Source organism: Odontesthes bonariensis, chromosome 18 (assembly GCF_027942865.1).
Source record: "Odontesthes bonariensis isolate fOdoBon6 chromosome 18, fOdoBon6.hap1, whole genome shotgun sequence".
Classification (NCBI taxonomy): Eukaryota; Metazoa; Chordata; class Actinopteri; order Atheriniformes; family Atherinopsidae; genus Odontesthes; species Odontesthes bonariensis.
In genome coordinates this window covers 20,903,147-20,920,388 of record NC_134523.1, presented here as the reverse complement: position 1 = coordinate 20,920,388, position 17,242 = coordinate 20,903,147, and the positions used below count along the sequence as shown (strand labels likewise).

The window sequence follows — 17,242 nt, the reverse complement described above, 5'->3', positions numbered from 1 at the left end:
AGAATGTGTAGAAATCCTGTCACATTGTGTTTAAAACCAGCCGAAGATGAAAAATTATACAGCATCGCTATGAAGTAAACGTTCTGATTACTGGGTGTAAATTCGGACATAAACTTTCATTTTATAGTATGATGTGACGTCACATACATACGTTTTTATGTCTTATTTTGTATGATGTAACGAGTTATAATATGATGTTATATTTCATAGCCCGGTGCGATATTTCCATCACTGTTTTCCTCTCCGTAAAGAAGAACTGAGACACAACAAAAACACAAGATTCACATCAAATGTTGTTTTTTCATTATTTTTTTTTACTTGCAGACAAAAACAAAAAACAAACAAAAAAAGATATCCATGAAAATCCAGATACAATAAATAAATTAACTACTAAAAGCTGTTGGCTAATAAAGCAATTTGAAAAATGGCAGAAAAGCTTAACTTCAGCAGAGTTACGGAGCTCACATGAGGACCCCACGTCGCAGATTAAAATCATTACAAACAAAACAAAAAAACCACAGATGAAGGTTTTTACAGTCCACCGCCGCCCAACCTGCTGATTGCTGTTGGTGTGCGCGTTAGAGTCCCACGTCTCCGTAAACACAGGAGGCGAAAGCAAAGTGAAAGCTTTTTTTTTTCTTTTTTTAATCTTTCTTTCCCCCAGATATGAAAAGTTAAAAAGTTAAAAACTGAGCCAAGTGCTTGTGGATTACAGTCCCTAAAATATTGTCTGTAAGTCTTGAAGATAACCTGAAAGATATTGTTTACTAGTTCACCCGTATTTTAGCAAATAAATGCACTAATAACAATGCCTTTTCTAAAGTCATTTACTTACTTTGGTGGCAAGGACAAATTAAAAAAGAAAAAAAAAAAAAAAAGAAGAAAAAAGCCATCTGAAAGACAAAATTGTTACGGTTAACTTGTATTTTCATGCATACAGTATTAAGTTCTGTTGTAAAAACGTCACAATCTTACTGAGTTTGTAGCTTAACTGACTGAGGTAAAGTTGCTTGTTTCCTGAAGGAGAGCAGACATGTCTGTGTTGTTGTTGTGTATCTTTTCTGAACATGGACACAAACAGAGTTGGGGTTAGAGTCCCTTTTTGTTTCTTTATTTTTGATCAACTCCATTAATTTAGCTTACTGTTTAACAAAGAGGAAGCCTTTTCGGGAGCAGAGGGGATGATTTGCATCTAAACTGCCTCTGTAATCGCCTTAAAAACCCAATGAGACGAACCTGAACAGAGCTTTAATGTGTTTGATTGAAAGAATAATTATCTTTTATAGCAAACTTTTCACAATTTGCGATATTACACAAAGGTTTCATCAAGGGATCTGTATTTTTCTTTTCTTGTAACCAGCATTCTTTATTTCAACAGATTACCAATATTTTTTAAATCAAGAAGACATTTGGCTGCACTTTTTCAGTGAGGAAATTTTGATTGGGCCAAATTCGCCATGCGAGATTTCTTTGCAAGACTGTTGACTTTTGATGAAATATCCTGGAAATGTTCATCAACTGTTAGTTGTTAACAGAATAAAACAAATCCATCATGAGTTTTTTTTCCCTTAGTAAAAGATTGATTTGTCAAGTTTACCGCTGTTTTTTTGTTTTGCACTACACTGTACAGTTTGGCTCACATACCGTACCTTGTAATGGAAAAATACCAACAGACAACACGCCAGCTAATTATGAAGAATATTTCCTGACAATCAGCTGCAAAATGTGGGTTTTTCCTATTGTAGCTGCTACTAAAACTGTGCCGTTACAAAGAAGTGTCACCGAGACGATCGGTGACTGTAGGCCATTTCACAGAGACACACCACTCTGTAAAATGGCCTACAGTCTGCAGCTAAATTAATCAACCCCCCATGCAGGGGAAGTTGATTAATTTAGTCAAAAACAGCAGCACAAACTACGCCCTTAAATGCAGAATCCATGAAAGTCAGCACAGATATCAGCAGATGGATTCCATGAAACTGTAGCTCAGAAACGTACGAGCGAGGCAATTTGGAAACACTTGTATAGCTCATCCAATGAAATATTTATTTTTAAATCCAATTTCATCTGAGCTGGAGAGATGTTTTGTTGTGTAATCCGTTAAAATGTTTGTTCCGATCAGCCGGTGTGTCAGCATCTTTAAGACGTGCCTTTGATACGACCTAAAAAGTAAGATTTCAGCTCGTTTTGATTCATGACGACATTGTTTATGATGATTATTCAGTCAACATGTCTTTGGCTGCGTTATGGGCGTTTTGTTTTCATGTGGATTGCCATCTTTATGATCATGTCGCTCTGCTGGGCTCACAACACGCGATTCATCGACTGAAGAGATGTCACTGAAACTGAATGGACCCAAACACCTGCAAATGCGGAAATTATCACTATTTTCAATAGTTTACATGAGAGCATCATAACAGCATAATGGATTTAGCCTCCATTATAATAAAAGTTGTAAGGACTGTAACAAATCCCTTGGAAAAAATACAAAAAGGTTAATATTTACGTTGGCATTCATTCCAGTGCAGTTTCTTTTTTTCTTATTTAAAACAAACTTATAAACAGAATGGCACTAGTTTAAGTTGTCTATTCACAGAAAACAGAGGTTTCAAAAACCTTTTCCTTTAGAACAACATGTTGGGTTTGAGCAGAGGACATTCCCTTAAGAAAAATGTGTCCCGGCTCCTCTGATTTTGAAAAGCAGAAAGGAAACCGTTCAAAGTCTCACCTCTTCAGAAATGTTTTGGATTTTTTTTTCCTTTATACAAACATTTATTTTGTTTTTGTAGGAAAAATGACATAAAAGGCCAAAATAAGAGCCTGTTATTTGTACAGGAGCGACGCGGGAACTCAAGCGCATCGGTTGTGGTGAGAGGCTTTTGTCCTGCACGTTCCCGTTGGTCCTCAAGAGTTCAACAGCCAGAACAAACTGAATCCAAACATGATTTTCTTTAACTCAGCTCCTTCATCTCAGTGATTCTCAGCTGAGTCATGACCCAGAATTCATCTCAAAGGCACAAACTCGTCATTTAACATCACAGGACCTGTCTGAGCTTCCTGCTGCCGTCTCTGGGTCCCCACCCGCCAGCTGAGAAGCACTGACATGCATGTTTTCTTTGTGTCGTCTCCACGTTGGGAAAGTGATGTTAAATCTGTGGATATGAGAAAAAGAAAAGCATGCAGTTAACCAATTAAGACTGAAACTTAAGTTGGCACAAAAGAAAAAAAGACACACATTCACATGTTAAATATAGATGTGAATCCAGTGTGTGAAAACCTATTGAGAGAGGAAATTAGTTATCCAGTGGATTTTGAACTGTTTGTGTGAATACTGAAGTCAAACTTATGAATAAGCAAAATAGTTTTAACACAAATGCAAACTGGACCTTTTGGATGTCGATATAAACAGTTTAAATGAATAAACAGCTTTGAGAAACGGCAGGTCAGTGTGTGAGAGGCTGTGAACGGCAGGTGAACACGATGATCGATTACACAGCAAGCATTTCCCACAGAATTACACTCAACTTGTTGCCCAACTGACGCTCAGCTACATGTCCAGGACCTTAAAAAGAGTCCCCCCCCGGGTTTAAATGAGCAAATGATCTGAGGTTGCTTTAGTTGGTCAAGTCTGTGCCCAAAAAATGAGGTCAGCGGACTAATAGGCATAAAGCTGCGTGTGCACAAAAAATGAGCTGTGCACAAATCTTTCAGTTGTGAAACAATATGCACAGGCACAAACTTCATTTCCAATCCCACTTTTAGTCATGAACAGATGGGGGCACTCCCTCGATTTAAAGCAATACAATGAACTTCTCAAAAAGCCCACTATGGAGCTCCCCCTACAGGCTTGGAGGTAATGTACGGTTACACTGTCGTAAATACAACACCCTTTCGCTTTCACGTTTCACGTTTGTTGACGAACCGGCGAGGAGTCAGAAGGTGCAAGCTATGTCGACCGAGAAGGTAAGAGTAATCAAATGTACCTGGGAGCGTGAGAGGGGTCTATTTGTTTTTGCGGTAGGTGTGCCAGAAAGCAAGTCGAAGTACTTCCGCTCAGCTCCCGGGCCGGTCCAGCAAAGTTACATAACGCAGTTATTCCAACTCAGACCCCCGAAGGGCATAGGAGACAGGCCAATCGTAATATTAAAACTCATTCTAGCCGCACAATTTTTTTTCAAGCTGTTATTTTAAGGTAGAAATGTTACATAGTGCTGCTTTAAACAACCAAACAGGCATGTGAGCAAAAATAAAGTAGAAGCACAGTTTTAACAACTATGAGACATTCAGAGCAGTAGATAAAAAAGAAAATCCCTTTTATTTGGTGATCTCAGCTTTTGCATCGCAAGCAGAACAACGGCTGCTGAATTAAAAAAATGACAAAAAAAGTGGTAAAAAGAAAAAACAAAACAATAATAACTTGGCATCATGAACCGGCAGCTAAAACATGCATCAGCTCACACATCAGGGCAACAGCTGGGGAACAAGAGTTTGATCTGTTTTCCTAAACAGCCCCGTCGGATAATCTTCTACCACAATGATTTCTAAACCTTTGCTTTCTTTTTAAAGTCTCGGTTCAGATTTATTTCCGTAGCGCCCACAACCCTATAAATTAGAGTATTAGAGTATATTGTGAAAATCTAAAAATCAGAAAAACATTTATGTTAAAATGTTGTGGCCTCTCCCTGTTTCCACCTCGTATCAGGGTTACATGGCTATAAAAAAAAAAAGTTTGTGCACACAGTCGGAAGCGCGCGCAAGGTGTTAGTCTTTTACAGACAACAGTTTGTGCTGGGGAAAAAAAGGCATTTGCATGGTTTTTGTATCAAGCTACCATTTTTTTTTCTACCCCGATGACAGAAAAGTGTAGACACAGCAGCGTGTCAATTGTATTCTTTATTTAAGTTCAAACATAACCGTCTTCTCTTCTCTGATTATAAGTTGCGTGTGAAATGTTAAAGTCAGTCTTTAGCTTTCTGTTGCCTCCCTTCACGTGCACACATAAGCCTCGCTGAACAGCCATCAGTCCCCTCTTTCACCAACAGCCACAACGGTGATTCTACAAGTTGAATCGGCTGGAAAAAAAGTGACGCCAATAAAGTCCGACGACGAAGTCCGGGACTCACAACACAACAGGCGTTCACACGTTGCACACGTGCCCGAGCTGAATGATAGCTGTGCGTATAAGGGTTGAGCATTAAGCTTGCTTCTGTAGATGTAACAGACACTTTGCACTTTCTTGTTCAACAAACTGAAACGCGTCGAAAAGTGATCATTTCGTCCGTTCCCAACTCCCGAAGGTGTTGTTCCATCCGTTCAGACATCAATATTACAGGCATGTGTGAATGAAGTTGAGTAAACGCTCTCTGAATATGCTTTTCATGCTGCATATAAAGTATCTGAGGGGCAACAGGAACACACTCACCTGTCCTCTCATGTCTGCTCTTCTGCCTGAGGCTCTGATTGGCTCACACCTTCAGATTCCTCCTGGACTGCTTCATCGTCCTCATCTTCAGGGCCCTCCTCCTTTTCATCCTTGATGCAGTCCTCATCTGATGCCTCCTCCCCCTGTTCCCTCACCTCCATCTCTCCTTCACTGTCCGCACAATCTGCTGCCGCCACCCCCTCCTCCTCCTCCTCTTCCTCTTCCTCGTCTTCCTCCTCGCCCTCTGCCTCCTCCTCACTGAAGGGCTCCTTGCCCTCCTCCACCCTCCTGGCCGTCTCAGAGAACCAGTCTCTCACCTGTTCGTAGCTCATGCTGGACTTTGTCACCAAATCATCGAGGTCTTTCTCGCTCAGAGCTCTGTGCTTGAGGTAGTAGTCCTTCAGAAACATCTTCCCCGACTTAGCCTGGAGGACGGAAACGGTTAAAGAGATGTTTGAGATTTGGCTTTCCTTTAAATATCTACAGCTGTTACTGCACTGAGGTCAGTTTCCAACGAGCAGGACTGAAGGATTACTCATGTGTTACAATTCAGTAAACGTCTAGCTTCTTCCAAAAAAGAAAGGCACAATATGCTAACCAACAGCTGCCTTATTTATAACATCTGCTGTATTCAGCAAAACATTCACGATTCATCCGTATTTGGTCGAGTATGGAAACGTGCAAAAGATGCAAAACATGTCCAAGTGTCTTTCTATAACACATATGTAAAATACACAAGACCAGAATGTAAAAAAAAAAAATACAACATAAATGTGTTAGATGAGTTAATTAGAAAGTCTAAAGATCTGATTTAAGGAACAATAAGAAGGAATGTCTTTGTTTTTATGTGAGATTTTTACATGCTAATGTACAGTCTTTGACTTCTCCAGGGTTTCTATATACATTTCAGCTTTCACTGTTTGTGAGAAGTTTCAGAAAACCACCTGGATTATTAACTACCTGACAAACAGACAAGAGTTTCAGAGACTGAAGGGTTGTGTGTCTGAGAAGTTGTCAGTAGTATGGGAGCACCACAGGGGACTGTGCTCTCACTGTTTCTCTTCACTGTACAACTCAGACTTCCACTACCAGTCAGAGTCCTGTCATCTCCAGAAATACTCGGATGACTCTGCAGTTGTTGCCTTTATCAGTGATGGATAAGAGGCTGAGTACAGGGAACTGTACAGGGAACTGTACTCAGCCTCTTGTCAGGTTTTGACGTGGTGTGGGAACAATAACCTCATCCTGAGCACAAACAAAACAAAAGAGATGGTTGTGGATTTTTTGAAGGACCGGGAATAAGCCAAATTCTATTTCCATCCTTGGGGAAGAGGTGGAGGAGTTCACCTGGACAGCAGACTGAACTGGAAAAAGAACACTTCAGCTGTGTTGAAAAAGGGACAGAGCAGACTAGTTCAAGAAGAAGCTTAAGTTTTTCAGTGTTTGCAGTACGATGTTGCATTACTTTTATAAGTCTGTGGTGGAGATCCATCTGTTTGGGCAGCAGCAACAGAACCAGTGACAAAAAAAAAAAACTGCTAAAGAAGGCCGACTCTAAATGCTGTGCTCTAAATAAATGTAGCCACACACCTTGATGACGCCAACGCCCCCCTCTGGTGAGCGTTTGCAGGGATATGGTCGGCGCGTCCTCCTGGACCATCCACGGAAACGCTTCCTGGACTTTTTCTGGACCTTCGCCCCACCGTTCAGCGCCTCATCCACCTTAAAGCCAGTAGAAATGTTAAGCAACTGCAAGTCAAAGTGCTTTCAAAAAGTACAATTATCATCACGACTTCTGGATTTGTTAACGCTGTACTAGTAAAGAGAATATTAAGTAGAACCGACATCCCACGGTGCCCCTCTGTCATCACAAAATGAAAAGTTCTTTACAGACATTTGCTCAACTTATTTTGCCATGCAGTAATCATAGAAAGCACCTTTCCACTCTGGTAGAGGTAGTACCACTTCAGGTTGCTGTTTTTACAGGCGTATCGTGTGTCACCGAACCAGGTGACAACGTACGTCCTTGGCAGGCCGCAGTCCTCTACTATCTGATCGTACTCCTCCGCCGTCGGCCACTGCGTGCGGACAAAGGCCTTCTTCAAAATGTGGAGCTGCTCCGGTGTCTTCTTCATGCCCTTTCTGCCAACAGGTGGAGTGGTCTGTTGCTCCTGAGCAGAGGCTGGCGATGTAGTTGCTGATTTCACCTTCTCCCCATCGCCCTCGGTGTCACTGTCTTTCAAAGGCATTTTCCGCCTCTCTGTGAACCAAGCGTCCACCTCGCGTCTCGTTAGCTTGGTCTCTGCACGCAGCCGGCTCAGCTCCTCGTCTGCGGGCCTGTCTGATTCCTGGAAGCTGGCCTCCAGAATAAACAGCTGCTCTGGAGTCTTTTCCTTAAACTTCTGTGGCGTGAAGTCGGGAAAGGCGTGGCGGAATTTGACGCGTGGGTCACTCATGGGCCCAGACAAGCCTGGAGTGATGCCAGAGGTCGGGGAGGAGTCGCTGGCGTCGTCGCTGGAGTCGATAATGATGGTCGGGGCGGCGTCGCTGCTGATGCTTTCGTTAAGGCTGGCGATGCTGCTCCTTCCCCCCCGGCCTGCTCCAGACACAGCTGCTCTGCTGGATGAAGTCTCACTCAGAAGCAGGCTTTGATGATCCTTTGAGTTTCTCTGGTTGTAGCGGGTGTCACTGAACCATTTCTTTATTGCTCGTTTGGAGAGTTTAGTGACCTGCATGAGCCGTGATATCTCTGCCTCTGTGGCAAACTGCCTCCTGCCGTAGCTCGCCTTCAGCTCAGCCAGCTGCTCTTTTGACTTCTTGGGTTTCGTTGCTGTTGCATCCAAACTGAGCAACGTGCTGGTTGACGAAGAAGAGATCTCAGTATTTGACTCGGATGATGAAGGTTCTGCGGCTTTGGGCTGGTTGCCGGGGACTCCTGCGACTGTCAGGGTGATTGGAGAGGCCACTGGCACCGTGCTGCCATTACCAGCCACCTGAGTGAGGACGAGACCCGGCTGTCCGACAATCTGACACGTCTGAAAGATGGACTGCAGGCCATTAGCGGCTGCAGCGATGTTGGCAGGGATGACGGTGATGGTCTGAGGGACGGTCTGCACTGTGCCGTTAAACTTCTTCCTCCTCGCCTCCTCCACCTGCAGACAGGAGCAGCCAGCACATTAAAGCGTGATTTCACTCATTTCTAATGCTCAAAAACAAGTAATAGATAAGAAGCATTCCTTGTGTTCCTTTCAGTTGCATGCACACAAAAGGCAGGATGAAGCCTGTCCAGTAGCAGCAGCTTGAGATGCAATCATAACAAATATAATTTACACACACACAACTTACCTGGAAAAACGCAAAGAATATCTTTACGAATCACATAATTTGGAGATAAATTACTTTACATTCACAGAGGACTCTCTAGCCCAAGATACATTGTTTTTCTATAATATCTATATAACCATCATATATGTATACAAATGGAAAAGATCCCATTTGGTTCTGTACTGTAAGAGTGCCTCTGATTGGCTGATCGAGGTTGGCCGTTTGTATGAATTGTGTTTGAAACCATGTTTGATTAAGGAGAGTGATGAAAGATTTTCTGGGCTCTTTCCAAGGAAGACAATAAAACAGGACTCGGATTCCTTTAAAGTGTAATAAGGTGACAGTACAGTCTTTTAAATGTGTTGGATGCTGATGAAGGTTATGCAAAAATATGCTGGAAAGTTTCAGAAAGCTTAGAATATGCCATGTACTGATGTTTCCAAAAAGCAAAAAAAATTAGACATCTAAAAACATCTAAATGAGAACGGTTTACGAGTCCCTCAGTAAACTGAACTACAAATAGCAAAACCAAAATGCTACCAGCATACTTTTCCGGGTGAAGAGGAGCTAAAATGCATTGAAAATCAGGCACCACTTCAACAAGGTCACATAATCAGTAAAGATGACTGCACTGCAGCAAGTCCACAAAACTGAATTTTATGACGTGATTTGACAAACGGTTCAGTCTGCCCGCATGAGGCAGCTCGTTCCAAAGTGCTGGACTTCATAAAACCCGACTGCTTGTTTTTAAGATCGACAATAAAAACCCAAAGCCTTTGCTTTGATGTGCATGATCTTTTTGGAAGGCCAATCAACATTCTTTCAGCATGCACTTCAGCTCAGTGCTAACATGAACTTTATACAGGGTTGCTGCTTCACTGTCACACTGGAAAAAGACTTAAAAAGGGGGATGACAGACCATTTTAGCACTTCCTGGCAATGAGTGATGTCATTCAGGAAGTAAAACAACAGAAAAGTAGTGATGGCCAGATGCAACCAAATGTGTTGGAAAAATTCTTCATTTACTGTGAGTTTGAATGCTTTGTAGTTTCATCAGCTTTGATTAATAAATCTACATTTTGTCCACCTGTAATTACCAAAAAAAGATGTGATAATTACTACAATCAATACAAACTATTGCCATAGAGGCAAAAATTTCCATCTCATACACTACCAACGAATAACCCATAACACGAGATCGAAGCAAAAACTGCCGTCATGGATCATCGATCACGTGATGTCTGGGAGAATGACGTATGCCTCGAATCGGGGCTTCATCACAAAGTGCCCCTCCTGCTTGCTGCATGCATCCCATCACTACAGAAAAGTAATCAGGAACTACACTGACAATCAATTCATTGTAAAAACACAAGACGTTTGGTCGTTTCAGCTTCTTTCACGTCAGGATCTGAAGACGTTCTTTCCAATAAATGAGAGTGAACTGAATCTCTTTGGGTGCTGGACCACTGGCTTAATAAAAGAAGCTGTTGCGACTCAATGTTTGTCAGCTTTTTTGTGAAATTTTAAAGAGGAAATTATTGTGCAGGTTGAGTGATCATAAAAATAAGCTGAGCAGAATATACAGACAACGATGGATTCATGTCAATTTTTGCTGGAATCAACATCTGCTTGTTCTGAGTTTGTGGATCTCCAACTACAGGGGCAGTCATAATGTTTGACTGGAAGTCTACAGAAGAAGAAATGACCAGGCACATGTGGACATAATTAAGACCATTTAATATCTGCTAAGGATTTTCATAGAAACTAAATTCACTGCCCTTAATAACATTTTCCAAGACATCCAGATAGTGTCTCTACCACGTCAGTGAATTGAAATGTCTCATCTTTGAGCGTGTTTCACTGATCCATATCCTCCATCTGAGATAAACTAAACTAAGTTACTTCAATAACTAGATCAACTACGCATCTTTATCTGGATCTTCAGTACAAAAAAAAAAAAGAGAGAAAGTGCAACTCAAGGAAATAAAGTGTTTGTGGCGTTTTTACACCGACCTCTTCAGGTGTCCAGCTGACTCCATGCTTCAGCCTCTGTGCAGAAAACCACACCTTGATTTGCTCCTCGCTGAACTTAGTCTGTGATGACAAGCCCATGATCTCAGACACCGAGGGGTACGGAAACCTGCCATGACAAAAAAAAAAAAAAAGAAGCAGAAACCACAGCAGAATGAAGTTTATGTTGAGTCTTAAGGAGAAAAAAAAAGAGACAAGTAGTCTGGATGAAACAAAATAGGAAGCAAAGTTATGATACGTAGGCAGTACATATACTGCCTGATCCAAATGAAGTCTGATTAATATTTTGGACAACAATTAGCTTTGATCACAGCATACATTGATCATGGCATAGTTTCAATAAATGTATGTAATGTCACAACATTAATGTTGTCTCAAAGTTTTCTTCAACACATCCCAAATATTCTCAATGGACTTAAAGTTACATCAGAGAATTAAACTGGGGCCCCTACACTTGTGGGATGTAAAACCACCGTCATAAAACCAAATCTCAGTGTGAACCCTGCACACGTACAGCCATACACATGACATTTTTGTATTGTCACGTTAAAGAGACAAAAAAGACGTCATCGAAACTCTGCAAAGATGTTAAGCGGACCGTGAAGCTGAACAGTGTGGTGCAGGGCTGGAAAGTTATAAACTATGTGCTTAACAAAAGGCAATGTACTTCAAAATGAATCAGAAGCACAAAGCTTTGAGGTTCACAAACTTATCCAGTGTTGCTGTAAGGTTTATGTGAAAATGATGTTTCATACCTCCTGAACCACCTTTTCACAGCTGAGCCAGATGAACGCTGGCATCTTTTTCTTGGAATATGTCCGTCCCATCAGGAAAGAAAAAAAAACATCTACCGATGGGAAAAACTGGGTCATTCGGACCATTGTCCATTGTTGCTCATTGGAAACAATCTGGCCATGTTGAATGATAGTGCTGTTTTAATCAGTCAAAATGAAATTCTACCACATTAAAAATGAACACTCACAAACCTTAATAAGTACTCTGCAGGTGTGCCTCGTTTCTCTGAACTGAACCTCATGGTACCATGGTACAGGTGCAGAAAATCTTTGAAAATACTTTGATGATAACGTGGTATTTTAAACGTTTGAAAAGTGCTTGAATTTTGAATTTTGCTGTCTGATTCAATAGTTTGTTACATCGATGTAGACAGAATAGAGCCTTATTGTTTTGCCTCAAGCAGAACTACTTGATACCCAATTCATTTTTGGCTGTGATATAACTAACAGGGAATCTGTGATGGACTGGCGACCTGTCCAAGGTGTACCCTGCCTCTTGCCCAATGACAGCGAAGACAGGGTCCAGCGGGTATGAAAAATGGATCGATGTAAACAAAAGATCTCAACAAAAGGTTGCGATTAGTGAGTTATCCAAAAAACAAAGAGTAGAACAGAAAGACTGAACTCCAGCTGCAGTTACCTGTTGTAGGCACTGGCCAGCAGGACGTTGTTGTCCATGGCGGTGTTATAGGTGGGGATGCTGCTGATGGGGATCAGGAGCTGTGTCTGAGTGCTGCTCTGCTGGTTCTGCAGGGCTGACAGAACCTGGGCCAGTGTCCCTGAGGGCAGGATGGCGCCGCTGCCACCAGAGCCGCCTTTGATCTGCAGCATGTTGGCGCTGTTCACCATAATGCTTTGTGGGACAGCCTGAACCTGCATCGACGTGGAGACAGGAATAAGACATGGGGCGGAAGCGGCGGGGGTCATCGGCGCGGGCGACAGCGTGGGCGGCTCTATGTTCTCGTAGTCATCATCATCACTTTCCACTTTGATGACATCATCGACAGCCATTCTGTGCGCGGTGGCAAACTTCTTGTGTTCTGTCCTGCTCCTAATCTTCATGATAGGGGTCTTGCTGAGGGGGATGGCTTTGCAGGACATGTCCTCCGCCTCTTCGTCCTCCACTTTGACAAAGCTGCCGTCAAAAGTGAGGTCATTGACTGTCTGCTGGAAGATGGTCTCGTTGTTTCGTTTCACCATTGTTCGTGTGAAGTTGTCCTCGCCCGGATGCAAACGAGCATTGTGGGCCAGAAGTGAGTCGTAGCTAAACACACAGAATCATGGGTAAAAAAATTAAACATAGTAAAACAAAATAACATAATAGTGTTAAGAGTACAAAAAGTTCACTTTAAAAGAAAGGTTCAGGTGACAGTCTACCCTATTAACATGTACAAGGGATGCAAAATTGGACTGAATTCAACCTTGATAATACAAATTTTACCATTCTGACAATATTAAAAAAAAGTCTAAAACTTTTTGATGCATTGCAGGCCTAAAGTGAATCATGCAGTGTGAGTGTTCTACCTTTTGGTGTGGTAGTCACACTCCATGCAAACATACGAGGCGTTAATGACGACGTCAGGATGCTCCGTGTCCACATGCATGGTGAACAGGTTGAGCTCTGACGTCTGGAAGCTGCAGTATTTGCACTCATAGCCTCCCTCCGCCATGTTCAAATCCAGGTATTGGTCAGTCCCCGGGTCCTGTCTGGAGTCAGTATCTTCGCCTCGGTCCTCCAACAGAGCAGACACCTCAGAGGAACTTGCCACTCCATTGCTATCCTCAGGATCAGCCGTGCCCATGAAGTCCTCCATCTCCTGATCCGAGTCTACAGTTTCTCGTGGAGGAACCATGCAGGGGACGGTGGATTTCCTCCTGCTCGCCATCCTGAGTTTCAGTAAGCTCACAGGAGTATCAAGTTAGTTCAAGCCCTCCGTTTGTGCTTCCATAAAGAAGGATGCGGTCAGTCAAAATCTTTCATCCGTTATCCTTAAATCCTAGGAGGAAAGAAAGTAACAATTGATGAGTGTTAGTGTTGACGTCTTAATCTAGAGCTTCTTTACTCCTAAAACTGCAACTATTGCAGAACAAATTGTTTTTGACAACTCTCAAGAGCTGCAAAATGTAGTTGTTCTGCTCCACGTCTCCCTGAGATGAATACAACATGCCTTAATTCTACAATCTATGAAAAAAAGCTGTTGCAAAACAATCATTTGAGAATAATTTCCAGATTTAGAGAAAAACAGCAAAGCATAGAAACAAATTAAATATCCTTGATTGTGTCTTTTGTCACATTTTTTTCTTTTTGCTGTAAACAATGAGTCTTCTACACACATATTAGCCTAGTAAATTGAGTTCCACCAGTTCTGTGTTAGGACCAATAATTTTCACCTGTAAACAAATTATAAAGAAATTCATTACTATAAAGTTGAGACTCTAATAAATTCATCTGTAAATGTGTCTAAACTGAACAAAATCAAAGATGCCACCAGTTAAATTACAACAGGAATTATCATCTACTGTCAATTAAAATAATAACAAAAACAAAGAGGTGGGTTGTTAATAACAGGGATGATGGCCGTTAATAGTGATGCAGTATCTCTAAAAAGCTTGAGTACAAGGGATCTCAGCCTCTTAACATTATTATTGCAAGTAAAGATTCTGCAAGCTTCAACCATCAACCTTTGTCTTCTGACCAAGACTTGGACAAAGATTATCTGACCACTTTTCTGAATGGTTGTGTTGGCATGCACCAACTTTAAGTCTATCAGGTCATCTACAAAGTTTTCACTCGACAATCCAAGAGGCCAAATACAGGAAAAGGCTGCCCAAGCACCTAAACTTAGCAATAACGTACCTCTTATCACTCTGTTTGCTCCATCTCTCTTTGCTATTTTGTGTTTGTAAAGTAAAGCACTTTGTAAATTTTGTTTTAAAGTCTTTGCTTACTTTTTTAATGGCACTGTCAACTACCAAAGATTCATGGAAAAGATGACTCACAAGCTCCTTGAGTTCACCTTGTCATTTTTCTCTCTCAACAATAGGTGATATTATTGAAATCCTGAGTATAGATGAGCATTTTTATTTATTTACTTATTTTCATTTTCCTGTTTGGGGGGGAATAAAAAAAATGTCAGAATAGTTTCAGCGGCATCTAAGATAAAAGTCTCAAGAATGTCCACGTCTATTTATACCTCTGCTGCCCCACATCTCTGAAGTGAATAGTGTCATTAACACTGAATCTTATTTATTGAGGGTTATGGCTGCTAGTATATTTTCACATGGTGTAATCCAACTAAGGGTACCTATAAAAAAAGTTCCCCAAGATTGTAGAAAGACGTATTTTCTTAGACTTATTAGACTCCACAGCTTTATATGGTCACCCCTTAGAGGGGCCATAGCTTCTAGGTTGGGAAACAAGTGGATCAAACTAATAATACATCACAGGGACATCTGACAGCAGGGTTAGTATTTCAATAATTGATATTTTGAGCTGCTAACAGTAAACTGATTTTCACTTGTAATGGTGGTGCCATCTCTTCTGAATATGTACATCCTGTCCACCACAAGCAGAAAACGGAGGCGTGTTAACTAACCGTGCTCAAATGTCCCGTGTCACCACAGCTAGCTTACAGTCTGAGAAATACCCAAGAGGAACAACATCCTCCAAGCTAATGTTAGCTAGCCCAACTATTTGACAACGAGCCAAGTGTACACGAGTGGCAGTGGGTAGCAAGTACAGGCAACGCCAACTCTGCTGTCAGTTCCGCATGGGTTTACCTGTCCAATCGGCTCATGTTGGAATAAACAGTTAGCTGGCTAGCGGTTATAGCTGTGTAGCATCTCTGGGTCGGTCTGTTGATACGCAGTCTTCCGCCTTTTACCCAATTTCACCGAGGATCCCATCTGCCTTAACCGGACAGAAACGGCCGGACATGAGCTGACTACCACCCGTTAGCTCTGGATTATGTTAGCCCCGCTTCGACTTGCATCGTTTACGCTGTTGCTTGGCTTAAGAAAAGGAGAGATTCATTTAAAAAAAAAGGCACCGATAGTTCTCCGAATCCAACGATGGCCATTTTTTGTGCCACCGTTAGAAGTTAGCAACGGCTAAGAAGTACATCCGATTTCGGCATTTCAAAATAAAGGTTCCCACAAACGTTTATAAATTACATTAATTCAAGTTAAAACGAGAAAATAAAGAAAAAGACATAATCCCAAAGTACAACAGCCGATATAACAACGTTCCTGTAAAAATACTAGATTAGCTCAAAGAACCATGCATTAACTAGAATAATAGCACACCAAAATCACACATTTCCATTAAGTAACAATCTATAACACACTTTTTCATATGAAACCTAAGGACGAAATGCTTATAATATGCTTCTACGTAAACTATAAAATCTTCAAATAATGTGTTTATATTATTATATGCTTGTTAATTAGTTGTAAGGTCACTAGCTACCACTTTTCCATAGTGTATAAAGGTACGACTAAAATATAAATGAAACATAAGGTATTACAGTTCAAGGGTTCCTACTTGACAGTGAAAATCCATCCATCCATCCATATTCTATACCTGCTTAATCCGTCGGTCGAGTCGTTGGGGGGGCTGGAGCCTATCCCAGCAGTCATCGAGCGAGAGTGGATGGAGTCGCAAGCAGTGTTGGTCAAGTTACTTTTAAAAAGTAATTAGTTACAGTTACTGCTCCCAAAAAGTAATTGAGTTAGTTACTCAATTACCACATTGTAAAAGTAATTAGTGACTCAGCAAAGTAACTGTGGCGTTATTTTTTATGTTCTATAACGCTGTTACGTTCTATAACATCTTTAACATCAAATATGTTTATATTAACCGATTGAAGAATAAAAACACTATATACAGTAATTTAGAACATATTTATTTGAACTCAACAGATTGCAGCCTGCCATATGATGCATATAAATAAAAACATAAATATTGAAAATAAAATGGTGATGGTGGTCACCTGTTTCTGACCCGAAAAATCGAGTGTTGTTTTGTTTTCGAGCGGCTCCGTCTCCTTCGCTGGGGCTAATGCTAGCTGCATTTGGGCTTAGGGTTGGGTTAGCAGCTGCAGAAGCAACAAGTGTTTCATATTCACATGGGTTGATGTAAGGTGCTTCATTAGATTTGAGTTACTTGAGGCAGACGTGGATAAAGTTTTTTTTCCCTAAGCATAGCGTGCATGTTACATACACATTCTTGCCTTTTGAACTTCCCGTGGCTCGTCGCCATTGTCGCTGTCTTGTGTGTGTTTAGTAGTAGTCGTCAGCGCGTGCAGTGAGACAGCGTGCGCAGGTCATCCGCCCACCCAGCCAATCATCATCGCATTTGCAAGGGTGTCATCATCCCCACCCCTGCTCTCTCCAGGCAGCATGCAGCTGATGTGTAGCCGAAAGCCTACAACCACATTGTAGTAACGCGCCACTTTATATTCTCAGTAACGATAACGGCGTTGTAACGATGGGAAAAGTAAATAATTAGATTACTCCGTTACTGGAAAAGTAACGCAGTTATACTTAAACGCCGTTACTCCCAACACTGGTCGCAAGTCCATCACAGGGCTACACAGAGACAAACAACCACACACACGCTCACACTAACCTAACATGCATGTTTTTGGACAGTGGGAGGAAGCCGGAGTAC

At 41.6% G+C, this 17,242-nt stretch overlaps 1 protein-coding gene across 1 annotated transcript; it reads right to left on the bottom strand.

The window, feature by feature from the left end:
• Positions 1-299: 299 nt before the first annotated feature.
• On the bottom strand, positions 300-15,677 carry LOC142367498 (zinc fingers and homeoboxes protein 1-like). The gene is made up of 8 exons (XM_075449492.1): positions 15,352-15,677; positions 13,096-13,568; positions 12,212-12,835; positions 10,760-10,886; positions 7,360-8,574; positions 7,013-7,144; positions 5,423-5,847; positions 300-3,152 (listed from the first exon to the last, which is right to left on the bottom strand). Exons 2-7 carry the CDS (start codon positions 13,455-13,457, stop codon positions 5,431-5,433), a joined length of 2,877 nt encoding a protein of 958 aa, XP_075305607.1. The 5' UTR covers positions 13,458-13,568; positions 15,352-15,677; the 3' UTR covers positions 300-3,152; positions 5,423-5,430.
• Between the last annotated feature and the right edge of the window lie 1,565 nt (positions 15,678-17,242).

Coding starts and splice junctions, on each gene's coding strand:
- LOC142367498 (XM_075449492.1), bottom strand. CDS start 13,457: ATGGCGAGCAGGAGGAAATCCACCGTCCCCTGCATGGTTCCTCCACGA. Junction 7,145..7,359: donor ACCTCTACCAGAGTGGAAAG/GTGCTTTCTATG, acceptor ACTGGCTTTAAG/GTGGATGAGGCGCTGAACGG. Junction 5,848..7,012: donor GGGGCGTTGGCGTCATCAAG/GTGTGTGGCTAC, acceptor TCCGTCCTCCAG/GCTAAGTCGGGGAAGATGTT.